This window comes from Argentina anserina, chromosome 6 (assembly GCF_933775445.1).
Source record: "Argentina anserina chromosome 6, drPotAnse1.1, whole genome shotgun sequence".
Taxonomy (NCBI): domain Eukaryota; kingdom Viridiplantae; phylum Streptophyta; class Magnoliopsida; order Rosales; family Rosaceae; genus Argentina; species Argentina anserina.
Genome location: NC_065877.1, coordinates 3,237,995 through 3,251,969, shown reverse-complemented (window position 1 = coordinate 3,251,969; position 13,975 = coordinate 3,237,995). Strand labels below are relative to the sequence as shown.

The 13,975-nt window shown below is 38.6% G+C and overlaps 2 protein-coding genes and 1 long non-coding RNA gene across 9 annotated transcripts; all 3 read left to right on the top strand.

The window, feature by feature from the left end:
• Positions 1 to 2,213: 2,213 nt before the first annotated feature.
• On the top strand, positions 2,214 to 11,427 carry LOC126800919 (importin subunit alpha-1b-like). Of its 7 annotated transcripts, XM_050528347.1 has the most exons (11): positions 2,214 to 2,526; positions 2,832 to 2,928; positions 3,023 to 3,114; positions 3,201 to 3,332; positions 3,426 to 3,611; positions 3,781 to 3,944; positions 4,028 to 4,106; positions 4,213 to 4,341; positions 4,507 to 4,634; positions 4,718 to 5,098; positions 5,201 to 5,646. In XM_050528347.1, the coding sequence occupies exons 1-10, from the start codon at positions 2,317 to 2,319 to the stop codon at positions 5,094 to 5,096; spliced, it is 1,596 nt and encodes a 531-aa protein (XP_050384304.1). In that variant the 5' UTR covers positions 2,214 to 2,316; the 3' UTR covers positions 5,097 to 5,098; positions 5,201 to 5,646. The 7 variants fall into 7 exon arrangements, with proteins under 7 accessions (XP_050384304.1, XP_050384309.1, XP_050384308.1 ...); XM_050528352.1 differs by lacking the exons at positions 3,201 to 3,332; positions 3,426 to 3,611; positions 3,781 to 3,944; ... (3 more) ...; positions 4,718 to 5,098; positions 5,201 to 5,646 and adding exons at positions 8,609 to 8,740; positions 8,834 to 9,019; positions 9,199 to 9,362; ... (2 more) ...; positions 10,423 to 10,550; positions 10,631 to 11,427; XM_050528351.1 differs by lacking the exons at positions 3,426 to 3,611; positions 3,781 to 3,944; positions 4,028 to 4,106; ... (2 more) ...; positions 4,718 to 5,098; positions 5,201 to 5,646 and adding exons at positions 8,834 to 9,019; positions 9,199 to 9,362; positions 9,451 to 9,529; ... (1 more) ...; positions 10,423 to 10,550; positions 10,631 to 11,419.
• LOC126800920 (uncharacterized) lies at positions 8,082 to 8,525 on the top strand. Its single transcript, XR_007672741.1, has 3 exons — positions 8,082 to 8,132; positions 8,242 to 8,338; positions 8,431 to 8,525. It is a non-coding gene; the product is annotated as an uncharacterized LOC126800920 (long non-coding RNA).
• A 1,183-nt stretch (positions 11,428 to 12,610) lies between the features above and the next one.
• LOC126800946 (protein CYTOKININ-RESPONSIVE GATA TRANSCRIPTION FACTOR 1-like) lies at positions 12,611 to 13,655 on the top strand. The gene is made up of 2 exons (XM_050528378.1): positions 12,611 to 12,715; positions 13,215 to 13,655. Exons 1-2 carry the CDS (start codon positions 12,611 to 12,613, stop codon positions 13,653 to 13,655), a joined length of 546 nt encoding a protein of 181 aa, XP_050384335.1.
• Positions 13,656 to 13,975: the final 320 nt, after the last annotated feature.

Here is a 13,975-nt window from a genome sequence, read left to right as displayed (position 1 = left end):
TACTTACCAAGCATGCCAGCTTTTCAAATACACACATTTTCCATATACTAACAAATTTATTTGATAAATTTTCGGTTGGGCTTGAGCCCACCAACCATCAACGTAGATCCGCGCCTGATGAAACATGTGTTTAGAGGCCTGGGTTTTTGCGAGATGTGATTCTCTGCTTCTTCTTTACAAGGCGACGATGTATCAAGCTTTTTTGGGAGGTCATGGAGACCGGAAAGGGAGTGCATCGGGGCATGTGGTAATCTTTTGATAAGATAATTTTTTTAGTAAATTCAAATGCGTTTACAAAGTCAATAGCAATTTAAAATAGAGAGGAAAGTCCAACGGACCGGTTTGGAAGTATGAAGAGAAATTGTTTTTGAAATTCTTCTTAAAACAATGTACATATATATACACGGTATTAACTTTATAAAATTAAATAAGGTACCAAAAACGTACTCTTCATGAATATGTATATAATAGAATAGGCTTATTCGTTATTATGTAAGTTTATATTACATTCCCATAACAATCAAAGACAACTGAAAGTAAATAAGACTATTGAGATAATTTTGTAAATACTAAATATGAATAGGTTGACCAGTAAAAAAAAAACTTCAATATAAAGTGTTGCTCATCAAAAGAAAACATAAGTGTACTTGAGAAAAACAAAAAGAAGTCATGGCTACAATGAACTCCATCAAGATCTCCTTTGTACTTTCTTGTGTAGTCTTCATGATCATCTTCACTATGGCCGAATGTGAGTATTATTTTGTGCTTGATTTACACACACTCACAAAACTGTGTTGCTAATTAAATTTATTATCAAATAATATTATGCAATTTCATTACTTTCCTTGATTCGTTCATGTTTGTATACATCAAAAATGACCAGGCAATGAAAAGAGTGATGGCCCCAACGACGTCGATAGCGCAGCAAATGATGCACCTAGTGGTAGTGACATTTATATTGATTGCCTTGCTAAAAAGGGTAAACCAGTAACATATTGTTGCTCGAAAACTGGCCGATGTTATTTCAAGGAAAACGATTGTGACAACTGTTGCGTTAATCCGGGATCTGCTCCTCCCTATTGTTGATTGCACTTGGTACTCCTCAATTGCCATATATGAATCGAAGCAAATTTTTATCTTTAATAATAAGACATAAAAGTCGATATGTTAAGTCGATCGATGGATGTATTACTTTCTTAAGTTTTATGTAATGCATATATTAATAACATGTCTTGACGTATTTAAATTTTATTTATTATTGAGTATGCAAGAGTTGGTACCCTATTGGTAAAACCTGGTTCAAGTTTTAGATAACAAATTTCATTTTCAATGACATTGAATTTCAATGAAATTTGCTCACTCCCCACTTAAGGTGGTCATATTACCTTCCAATAGAAATGTGTCAATCATGAGAAGCTATAACTATAGTTTAACTATAATCAACCCAAGTTGATAAATGAAAATTATTATGGAAGAAAAAAAAAATAAACATTGTAGTTATCTATTTAATAAAATATAAGGATTAAAAATATTTTGTGACATTTTATTTTTTACACTTAAAAACAGTTTTATTATTCCAATTTTAAATAAAATTGATGTATCAAATTCGACGTTACACCAATGATTAAAAGTTCATGTTCAATTTCGACGGCAAACGGATTTTCATAAATCAAAATGTGATGTCACAAGTATATACATGCACGAGAAAACTCTAGTGCATGACATTGTATTGTAATGTAAGAAACATACAACTGTTTAGACAATCATACATTTAGAAGTAGTAGGAGATTTATGTCAAGAAAATCAATGCTCCAAATACGAAAATTTCAAGTTTCATCACAACCGGACTAGATACTCGGAACATTTTCACCATTGTATCTAATATCGGAAACTCGAAACATGCCACGGCAGACAAGAGACATCTGTAAAAATATTAAATTTTACCCAAAAAAATATAATAAAAGAAACTTTACTGAAACCCGGACCGGTCAGGACTAAGCGGTCCAACCCGGTTGCTGGACTGATGAAAGTTCCAATAACACCCCCAATCAGACAACCCGACCGCGATACCTAAACCGTTCCCCTCATCTTCAAATTCAAATCCGGTGGCAATATCCGTAATTAATTTCCGATCCGAGCCCAATACTTGACGACCCTCCATTCCCACTACTGCTATAAAAGCGGCCTCTATTCCCATCCCTCTCTCTCACTTCAAATACAACACCTCTCAAAACCCGACTCCCAACGTTCTCTCTCTCTAAAACCCTACGCGCTCTCTCTCTTAGGGTTTCAGATTCTCTATTCCGCTTCGGAACGATGTCGTTGAGGCCGAACTCGAAGGCGGAGGGCCGCCGGAACAAGTACAAGGTGGCGGTGGACGCGGAGGAGGGGCGGCGGCGCAGGGAGGACAACATGGTGGAGATCAGGAAGAATCGCAGGGAAGAGAGCCTCCAGAAGAAGCGTCGCGAGGGGCAGCCGCCGCTGCAACCGGCTAATAATCAGACCTCGCCGGCGCTCGAGAAGAAGGTGATAAACTTGTGCCTAATTTAGGTTTTCGATTCGGTCGTGACTGTATATGCTTGTATGTTAGGGTTAGCTGATTAAGAGTTACTGTTTTAGTTGAATGTATGCATATATTGTGGTAGCTATTTGATATGAGTATAATTTTGGTTTGATTGCTGTAGTTTGTATCGGAATCGAATTCAGTTTGACCTGAGTTCGCAATTTCGTGTTCAATTTGTTAAGTTCTTGCCGAGTTTGAGGATAATTTATTGTGGTAAATAGATCATATAATAACGATTATATATATATATATATATATTTCGCTACAGCTGGAGCATCTACCGTCCATGGTGGCTGGTGTTTGGAGTGAAGATAACAACCTGCAGCTCGAGGCAACTACTCAGTTTAGGAAGTTGCTATCAATTGGTGAGCCAAAGCTTGTACAGTGTTGCGGTTGTTTTTTTTCTTCTTCTTCATTTACTAGTTTATTTAACTACTTTATTGTTTTTCTGTGCACTAGAACGCTGCCCTCCAATTGAAGAAGTTATCCAATCTGGTGTTGTTCCACGGTTTGTGGAATTTCTAGTCAGGGAGGATTTTCCACAACTTCAGGTTAGATACCTCCCTTTCGTTATGCGTATTACCTACTTTAATGTAATTGTGTTGAGAATATTCTCATTGGCCTCAATTTTCTGCAGTTTGAGGCAGCTTGGGCTCTCACAAACATTGCGTCTGGGACGTCTGAGAACACGAGGGTGGTTATTGAACATAATGCTGTTCCTGTCTTTGTCAAATTACTAAGTTCTCCAAGTGATGATGTTCGTGAGCAGGTATGAGTTGGAGCTAGCTTAATCCCTTCCTCATCTTGAGTTTTCTTTGGTTGCTCTTCTCATGCATGGTATTTATTGCTTCTGAACATTCAGGCTGTTTGGGCATTGGGAAATGTTGCTGGTGATTCCCCAAAATGCCGGGATCTGGTACTCGGCAGTGGGGCTCTGAGTCCATTGTTAGCACAGTTGAATGAGCATGCAAAGCTGTCTATGTTGAGAAATGCTACTTGGACTTTATCAAACTTTTGCAGGGGCAAGCCTCAGCCTCCTTTTGATGAGGTTGGTGGTTTTCAGATCACTTAAATATATCTAGTCAATTTGTAGTGTTTTTTAGATGGAACTTGACGGTTTCACCTGTGCATGAAATAAGCTAGGTACTGAGCTAGACATGTATTGTTGTTTAATGGATGTAAATATTGATGAAGCGTCCTATTATCATTATTTTTAGGTTAAGCCAGCACTTCCAGCTCTAGCTAGTCTGATTCATTCAAATGATGAAGAAGTCCTGACTGATGCATGTTGGGCTCTTTCATACCTTTCCGATGGTACTAATGACAAAATCCAAGCTGTAATTGAGTCTGGAGTATGCCCCAGGCTTGTTGAGCTACTGCTGTGAGTGTTTTGAATTCCTTGGAACTTTTTGTCTTTGATCTTCTTGTTCTTTTAGAAATCCTAAATTTTAATAATCACGCCAGTCATCCATCTCCATCCGTACTCATCCCTGCTCTCCGAACGGTTGGAAATATTGTTACTGGTGATGATATGCAGACTCAGGTATTTGTTGCATTCAATCTTTTATTTCATCCTTACATTGTTGTTATCCAAATTTAGGTTTTCCATGTATATTATTTGGTGATAATACACTGTTGTTTATATCCAGGTGATCATCCAACATCAAGCTCTTCCTTGCCTGCTTACTCTTCTCACCAACAATCATAAAAAGAGCATTAAAAAGGAAGCTTGCTGGACAATTTCAAATATCACTGCTGGAAACAAAGAACAGATTCAGGTAACAATTTCAAATTATTTGGGAAGTTGTATTGATTTTCATTTGTTTTATATTGTCTATATACCCTGTCATTTAGAGTAAAATATAGAACTTGAGTTGGTGTTTTAGTCTTGGCTCTGAATTGAAACTTATTGACGTCTGCAATACTTTTGGAACTTAACACAGGCTGTAGTTGATGCTAATATACTCGGTCCACTTGTTCAACTGCTTTCAAGTGCTGAGTTTGATATAAAGAAAGAAGCTGCATGGGCAGTATCAAATGCAACATCTGGTGGTTCTCATGATCAGATAAAGTATGAAATTTCAAACTGTAACATTTTCCCATAACATTATGCAATCTCTTAAACTGCGTTTAACTTTGTTTATTTGGTGACAGAATTCTTGTACATCACGGGTGTATCAAGCCATTGTGTGATCTTCTGATCTGCCCCGATCCAAGAATCGTTACCGTTTGTTTAGAAGGCTTGGAGAACATCTTGAAGGTTGGAGAAGCTGAGAAGAATTTGGGCATGACCGGAGATATAAATCCCTATGCTCAGGCAATTGATGAAGCTGAGGGGTTAGAAAAGATCGAGAATTTACAGACTCATGACAACAATGAAATTTATGAGAAGGCAGTGAAGCTTCTCGAGACATATTGGTTGGATGATGATGATGCTGATGAAACAATGCCTCCGGGTGATGTTCCTGCTGGGGGATTCAACTTTGGAGAAAACGCTCCAACTGTTCCTTCTGGTGGGTTCAACTTCAGTTAGAGGTGATACGCTGTTCTCACACTTTGATATATACAGCTGTCTTGGTGTTTGGATCTGGAATGGAGTCATGATGTTTTATATGTATGTCATCTTATCAATTGCAGAAGTTATCCTCAATATGCACTCAAGTCATTGGGTATAGCAAGGCAATGGTCGGGTCAGGTCAAGTGTCTACTTAAATTTGAGTCCTCAATAGGGTTGGTTTTTGGGGTGGCTGGTTCAGGTGTATTGAACTACAGGTATAAACTGGGAAATATTATATGAAGAACATCTGCATTCTTCAACAAGATCACAGTTCGGAGTTGTTTTGGTGTTTTTTTTTTGCCCCAAGCAGATGTAGAGTCTTGTTAGTGATGCGGTTATAAATATGATTCACACAGGTGATTTTGGAACACCCAAACTTGGTTAAATTTTGTTCATTCAGTCAGTCCAAGGATTTCTATTCCATTTTGGTTGTATGCTGTGTTTGTTCTTTACTCTCTCCCCTCATTTGTATCCAAATTCGTGGGTCAAATATATTTCTAAATGATATACATTCAAAGTTGTCAAAGATTTTGTGAATTATGAGATTGGTTCAATATTCATTGATTTATGCGTGTGGTTAAAGCTAAGTGCTTTGCTTAGGTTCATTAAAGATGTTGATGTGACAAGCCTATATGTCTTGAAGTAAAACATTTCCGTTTTACCATGGAGTCTGCGTTTGGCCGGTGACCTTCCCTAGTCAATGTTTGTAACGGGGAAAGAGAAAATTTCAAGAACAGTACACGAAGTATGTTTGATTGAGAATTAGGGTGTACGTAGTTTACAAAAATATCAAAATAGGTTTACAATATAGCTCAACTTAAATATATAGTGAGTTGACCGTCAGTAAGAGAGGGTAATAATGTCTCTTTATTGTGAAACATGAGAAAAGGAAAAAAAAAATAGAGATTAGCTCTCCATTGACGCAGCTTCCTCTCTTCCTCTACTGCCGTACAATCTCCAATTTATTCTCAATCACCTTCTCTGACCAGTGACCACCAATCAAATAAGAAACCCATCACATACGAATTTATTCTTTATCTTTCTCTTTGAAACACATCAAAACTTATTTGGCTTTTGCATCAGTAATGAATAGAATCTCATGGCATGACATTATTACCCTGTCGACATAAAAGTTTGAGGGATTTCTCATGGCTTGGTTTGAAGAAATGGCACATGGACATAATTTATGTAATTTCCAGTCATCTTCGAGGCTATATGAGGTAAGAAATTTGGTCTTCTCGTCGTGTTCTATAGCCTGGAATAGTTGAATTTTGAACTTGGTTGGGAGTTGATAGATTGGCGTTTGGGCTATTCACAACGACCTTATTTAGCCTCCTCGTTTGATTTCGACGTTGATTCTCGTCCTAGAGCGTGAGGTTGATGTTTGGGTTGTGGATTTGTGGGTCGTCGGAAGGCAGACGGGATGTGAGTCGTAGGAGGTGGGAGAGACTGAGAGAGAGTGAGAGAGTGAGAGTGTGCCTGAATTACAAAATTATCCCTTTAAACATGAATAATAACACAGGGCTTAACAGAGTTATTGATGGATGTACTAAAAGTGTGTAATATATTGAATTTCATGTACCATTCTAATATTTTAGAAAGCACTTACACCTAAATCTTTAGTGACAAATAGTTCATGTATGGTTCTTAAAAAAAGACGGAGGAGACTTCCGGACCAAAATAAAAAATTGAGATTTGAGAGGCCCGTGTACCTCGTTAAAAGTTGTAAACGATATCAAGAAGTGGCCAAAAATATTCATGATTAGGATTTTGTTCACATTCGCTTACCAAAATGGTCCCTTTTGTTTTGGTTATCCTAACATAGGCCAATTCCTCATCTTTAAACATTACAGTGGTTTGATGAAGTAGATGAATATGGTTCATCGAAGTCGCTACCATTTTCTTTGTGTCGATGATTACACCCTGTCGTGGTTTGTTTTATCTCTTCGTCTCTCAGACTCTCACTACCCGAAAGATCGAGGTGAATGTGTCTATGATGAGTACACACCCTTGTGTGGCCAATTACTTACCCTACTCTCCCTCAAATAACAAGCCTAGCCTATGCGTTGTAGAAGTGAAACGGTGCGTTTTTGTAGATTGAAAAATCATAGTGCTCTGCTTTTCTGGTTTCACGGAAAAGCGAATACCGGCTTTGGATGGAATCTCTGCGATTGTACCATGAATAACGAACCCACTCCCGCATCAACACGCGTCCTCGCTCTCCCCCCAAAACCTGTGCCAGGTGTGGGCAGCATTGTAATTTCACTAAAGACACATAAACCCTGTGATACATAAACCACTTCACTGTGACCTTCAGACCTCTCTCTCTCTCTCTCCGGTTCACATTCATAATCATCAGAACCTCGCCGGCGCTCTAGAACAAGGTAATAGCCTTGTGCCTAATTCACGTTTCCGATTCGATACTTGTTTGTATGAGTCTTTGGCTGAGAGGAATACTAGTAATGCTGTTCGATTTTGCTGCTTGAGATTTACTGGTTTAGTAAAATGTATGCGTACTCTTTGTTGAAGCTTGTGGTATAGCTCTTTGATATGAATGTGAATTCGCTTTGCTTGCTTTAGTTTGTATCGGAATCGAATTCGACACTAGTTTAATTTGTTAAGTTAATGCGGAGTTTGAGAATCAATCGAAAACTTTGAAGGCTGTGAGTTTGAGATGTTAGGGATTGAATAGTTGTTCAATTTGTTAAGTGAAAACTTCGAAGGTTGTGAGTTTAAGATATATTACGGATTGAATTTGTTCTTAGTGAGATTGTGATTTCAGAAGTGAGGTGTTAATTTTGATGAGTGCTAGCAGACTAGTGTTTCAATTTGTTGGATAGTCAACTCCTCAGTCAATAACAAGTAACCTGCTTATTTTTTGTTCATTTCTTTTCACGACGAGTGTTGATTGTTGATTGAAATCCTTCTCATAATCATTGTATGTCTGTCTGCAGTTCCCTACAAAGCATAATGCAACCTTCGATTTCTCGACTTGTAAAAACGGCGATGCTGGTAACATGTTGCATGCAATACATTTTAGCTAGTTTTATTTCTTTTGGTGTTTTTGATTTATTCTGGATCATATACTAACGACCTCAGATATGTACGTATTTCACTACAGCTGGAGCATCTGCCGTCCATGGTTGCTGGTATTTGGAGTGAAGACAGTAGCCGGCAGCTTGCCGCAACTTCTGAATATAGGACGTTGCTAACACTTGGTGTGTCAAAGCATATATATGGTTACGGTTCTATTTTTCTTGTTTCATTTACTAGTTTATTAAACTATTTCATTGTATTTTTTGTGCACTAGAGCGCTGCCCTCCGATTAAAGAAATTATCCAATCTGGTGTTGTTCCTCGATTTGTGGAGTTTTTAGGTAGGGAGGATTTTCCAGAACTTCAGGTTAGATACCTCCCTATCATTATGTATATTACCTACTTTAATACAAACGTGTTGAGAACATTCTGATCGGCCTCTATTTTCTGCAGTTTGAGGCAGCTTGGGCTCTCACAAACATTGCGTCTGGGACGTCTGAGAACACAAGGGTGGTTATTGAACATAATGCTGTTCCTATCTTTGTAAAATTACTGAGGTCACGACGTGATGATGTTCGTGAGCAGGTTTGCATTAGAGCTAGCTTAATCTATTCCTCGTCTTGAGTTTTCTTTTGCTGCTCTTGTCATGTATATCATTTAATGCTTCTGAACTTTCAGGCTGTTTGGGCATTGGGAAATATTGCTGGTGATTCCCCAAAATGCCGGGATCTGGTTCTTGGCAATGGGACTCTGATTCCATTGTTATCACAGGTGAATAAGCATGCAAAGATATCTATGTTGAGAAGAACAACTTGGGCTTTGTCAAACTTTTGCAGGGGCAAGCCAGAGCCTCCTTTTGATCAGGTTGTTTTTTTTCAGATGACTTTCAATGTTTAGTTAATTTGTAATGTTTTAGATGGCACTTACAGATCTACCTGATATAATTCTCTCTGAATTATATATGCTAGGTACTGAGTTAGACATGTACCTGTTATCTGTTGGATATGAATATTGATAAAGCGTCCTGTTATTATTATACTTAGGTTAAGCCAGCACTTCCTGCGCTAGCACGTTTGATTCGCTTAAATGATGAAGAAGTCTTGACTGATGCGTGTTGGGCTCTTTCATACCTTTCTGATGGTACTAATGACAAGATTCAAGCTGTTATTGAGTCTGGAGTATGCCCTAGGCTTGTTAAGCTTCTGCTGTGAGTGTTTTGAATTTCTTGTTGGAACTTTTCGTTTTTGATCTTCTTTCTTTCTTTTACAAATCCTAACTTTTAATAATCTTGTCAGGCATCCATCTCCATCCGTACTTATCCCTGCTCTCCGAACGGTTGGAAATATTGTTACTGGTGATCATATGCAGACTCAGGTATCTGTTGCTTTCGATCTTTTATTCGTCTATAGATGTTGGTCTGAATCAATATATTAAGTGTTTGAATAGAAATTTTAAGTCAAGCACTGCACTTAATTGAAACAAACACACCTAAGAAACAAGAAAAAAAACATAGATCAATAATTCAATATAATAGAACTAGTACCAACACTTTGTTCCTTCTCTATTTAGTTGGCCAAGAATCTCAGTCTGTCTATGTAAATTGATAGATTTTTGTTGGGATGGTTTAAAAGTTTTCTAATGTTGGGACCAATTGGCAATTACAGAATTGGAGGAAAAAGAACAACATTGCTAAAACTAGTTTGTTTTTATATTTTCCTACTAAAATTGCTACTTTCATGGTCTACTTCTAGGTTTTTCAAGCACATTGAGAGGAATTAATTGTTTCTTTGCATATATTTGTAATGCTCATGACAACTATGGAGAGTTTAGGCTGTGCAGTGTCATTTATGCTTCACAATTGAATGTTCCGTTTGATTATTTTTGGGGGCTCACTGCAAATAAATAGTTGACATACTCATCTCTTCATTGTGGTTATCCAATTTTGGATTTCTATTTACTGTTTATTTCCAGGTGATCATCCAACATCAAGCTCTTCCTTGTCTGCTTACCCTTCTCACAAACAATCATACAAAGAGCATTAAAAAAGAAGTTTGCTGGGCAATTTCAAATATCACTGCTGGAAACGAAGAACAGATTCAGGTAACAGAGATTTCATAATATTTGGGAAATAATCGAGTGATTCTCCTTTGTTTTATATTGTACATGTACCTTGTCATTTAGAGTGAAATATAGAACTCGAGGGGGTGTTTTAGTCTCGGCTCTAATTTCATTGAATTGATGTTTGCAATACTTTTGGAACTTAACAGGCTGTAGTTGATGCTAATATACTCGGTCCACTGGTTCAACTGCTTTCAAGTGCTGAGTCTGATATAATGAAAGAAGCTACCTGGGCAATATCAAATGCGATAACTGGTGGTTCTGATGATCAGATTAAGTATGACGTTCTAATCTGTAAGCTTTTTTGCAACATGCTGGATCTTAGACTGCTGATTAACTTTCTTCGTATGGTGACAGAATTCTTGTACATCACGGGTGTATCAAGCCATTGTGTGATCTTCTGGCCTGCCCCTATCCAAGAATTGTTATTGTTTGTTTAGACAGCTTGGAGAAGATCTTGAATGTTGGGGAAGCTGTGAACAATTTGGAAATGACAGGAGGTGTAAACCGCTATGCTCAGCTAATTGATGAAGCTGAGGGGTTTGAAAAGATTCAGAATCTACAGACTCATGACGATAATGAAATTTATGAGAAGGCAGTAGAGCTTCTCGAGACCTATTGGTTGGAGAATGATGATGGTGATGAAACAATGCCACCGGGTGCTGGGGAATTCTTGAACTCAGGAGGAAACACTCCAACTGGTCCATCTGGTGGATTCAACTCGAAACTCTAAACCCTTTCGCTATTCTCACATGTTCATATATACAACTGTTGGTGTTTGGATCTGGAATGGAGTTGTGATGTTTTATATTGGCAGCTAATCCATTGCAGAAGATATCCTGAATAAGCTCTCAGGTCATTGTGTATAGCAAGACAATAGTCCAGTCGAGTCTAGTCAGGTCAGATCTAGCGTCCATTTAAGGTCGGGTCCTCAATAGGGTTGATTTTTGGGTTGGCTGGTTCAGGTGTATTGAACTACAGGTATAAACCGGGAAATATTATACGTAGAACATCTGCATTCTGCAGCAAGATCACAGTCCAGAGTGGTTTTGGTTCAATTTTTTCTTTTGGCGAAGCAGATGCAAGTCTTAGTTGTGATGTGTGTAAATATGATCTACACAGGTGGTTTTGGAACTCCGAAACTTGGTTTAAATTTGTTCATATAGTCATTCCGACGATTTCTATTCCATTTTGGTTGTATGTTGTCTGTGTTCTTTACTCTCTCCCACTCCATTGATTAATGCCTTTGGTTAAAGCTAAGTGCTTTGCTTAGCTTCCTTAATATTGTTGGTGTGACAAGCCTATACGACATGAGGTAAAACAAGTTTCGTGTTACCGATGAAGTCTAGGCGTAGCTGTGTTGATTAATGCCTTCTATAATAGACTGAGAGGACTTCCGGATCAAAACAAAAAAACTGAGATTTGAGAGGCTCATCTTTTGATGAGTGGTAGTGGCCAATATCTTCATGATTAGGATTTTGTGTTGGAAGGTGCTTGTTTTAACCTTGGCGTACCAAAATGGTGCCTTTTGTGACCATAGTTACTTCTTACAAATTTGAAACTAGTAATTTTGGAGAAATCTACCAAGTTAAATAGAAGAAATCGTGTTTCGGTAATTCAAACATTTTGTGACTATTCATCTGAAAACGGTTCCTATGTGTAAACAGTTACTTTTTCAAAGAGTCGCCAATTATGTGAAGTGAAGTGAGAGCACCATGAACGCAGATGCTCAACTTTTTCTGGTAATATGACAAATCCGGAACCGGCTTTATTACCTCCCTCCTCTGCCGATTGTACTATGAACAGCCCACCACTACCCCATCGACACGCGTCCTCCCTCTCTCCCACAAAAGGCCAAAACTCTGGCAGGCCTGGGCAGCATTGTGATTTCCCTACAGACACTAAAACGCCTCCCTGCCTAGAGGCCATAGGGTTTAGCGTCTTTATCCACCTGTGACCCCTGCTCCTCCTGTGTTGCCACTTCAGATTGTGACCCTGAGAGACCCAGCACTCTCTCTCTCTGGTTTAAATGTGGATGTATGAGGAGGACATGATAACCCATTAGCCCAAAACTTGACCATCACTCTCTTACCTTACTCGCTTCCCTTTTTTTTTTCCTTTGAGGTTTTGAGCTGGTCTTGGTTTGTGAACTTCCCTGATGGATTTGAGGAGCAAGGTGAGAGCATTGCCTACTGTTTTTTGGTTTTTGGGTTTTGGAAATTTTTGTGATAAAAAAAGAAGAAGGATTATCCTTTTCTATTTTTTGGGTACAAAGTTAAAACTTTGATGCATTTCCTTGTTTGATGTTTGGTGTTTGGACTTGGATGGCAGCGATCAATGGCTGAAGAGAAGCAGAAGAGTGGTGAGAAGAGGCAGAAGAGCTGTGCTGATTGCAAGACCACTAAGACACCTATGTGGAGAAATGGGCAGGGTGGTTCTAAGGTTAGTCCTCATGCGCCTTTCGTTTTTTTATTTTAGGGTAGCTTTTGTTTCGTTCATGTTATCTCAACAGGAACAAATGATTGAGTAACTGTTCATGATAACGTTGCTGGTTTTTTGGGTTGATCCTCTCTCAGTCTCTCTGGTTTACTTGTGTACCCTTTCAATGATTCTTCTTTCTCAGCTTTCATCTTGCTTTGCTCTCTTTTTCCAAACCAATTTGGAGGGCTACAGAGTAAAGGAAGATCCTTTTTCATGGTTTTGACCTGCACTCAAAAAGGAATCCCATTTGTGAAATATTGTTCTTGAATTGGTCTGATTTACCTTACAAGCATAATCCATTTGGTTTGATTTGCCTATTAAGTCTTTGGGAATTCACTGAGTGGTCAACTTTGCTAACAGAGAAAAAACCCATATGAGTGTTGTTCCTTTTTTTCCTTCCCATGAGTTCCTGACCCCCATTTATGTTTGTGTGTTACAAATTTGCTTTGAAATGGCTCAGACACTTTGCAATGCCTGCGGCATCAGACTGAGGAAGCTACTTGCCAGGCTGAACCCAGAAAACTCAGCAAACAAAGGGAAGAGAACCACACCCAAACCACGAAGAACTAGGCCAGCAACAGCCTCTGTCTCTACCATGGGCTCAACAACAAACCCTGCTGCTGGTAATAGCACTTGTACAACAGCCAACAGTGGTCCTGATGCTGCTTCTTCTTCTTCTCGTGGCATTGCTGGTGGTGTTCGCACCAAATACTCGATTAAGAGAGTGAGGTTTATTGCGAATAAGCAGGGTGTGGTGAAGAAACTGAGGTGCTTCCAAATGAGGAGGACTAATTTTAAGAGGACTGGTTTCTTCTTCTTTGAAAGAAAGCGGACGCTGCCGGAAGCGGAACAAATAGCTGTGGCGGCATTGCTAGCTCTCTCAGGCTCAGTTCTTGATTGAAGGAGTATAATGAACCCTCTGACTGAAACAATTGGAGATAGTAACAGTTTACTGATTTAGTTTAAGGGAGAATATGATTTTTACCCTACCTTTGTTATATATGGTACCTTGGGGGGTTATTTCGGTGAGTGATGAGTCTAGTGAAGTGTTAGTATTTGAAGGAAGTAGGTAAATGAAGGATGTCATGCAAGTAGAAAGTGGTAGACGAGGAAAGGGAGGGAATGACATTCCTGTCTTTTGGGAGTAACCAGTTCTAATTAGATAGTGTAAATGCAACTCTGGTAAATATGAGAGTTATCAATGAACATCTTATTATGGAC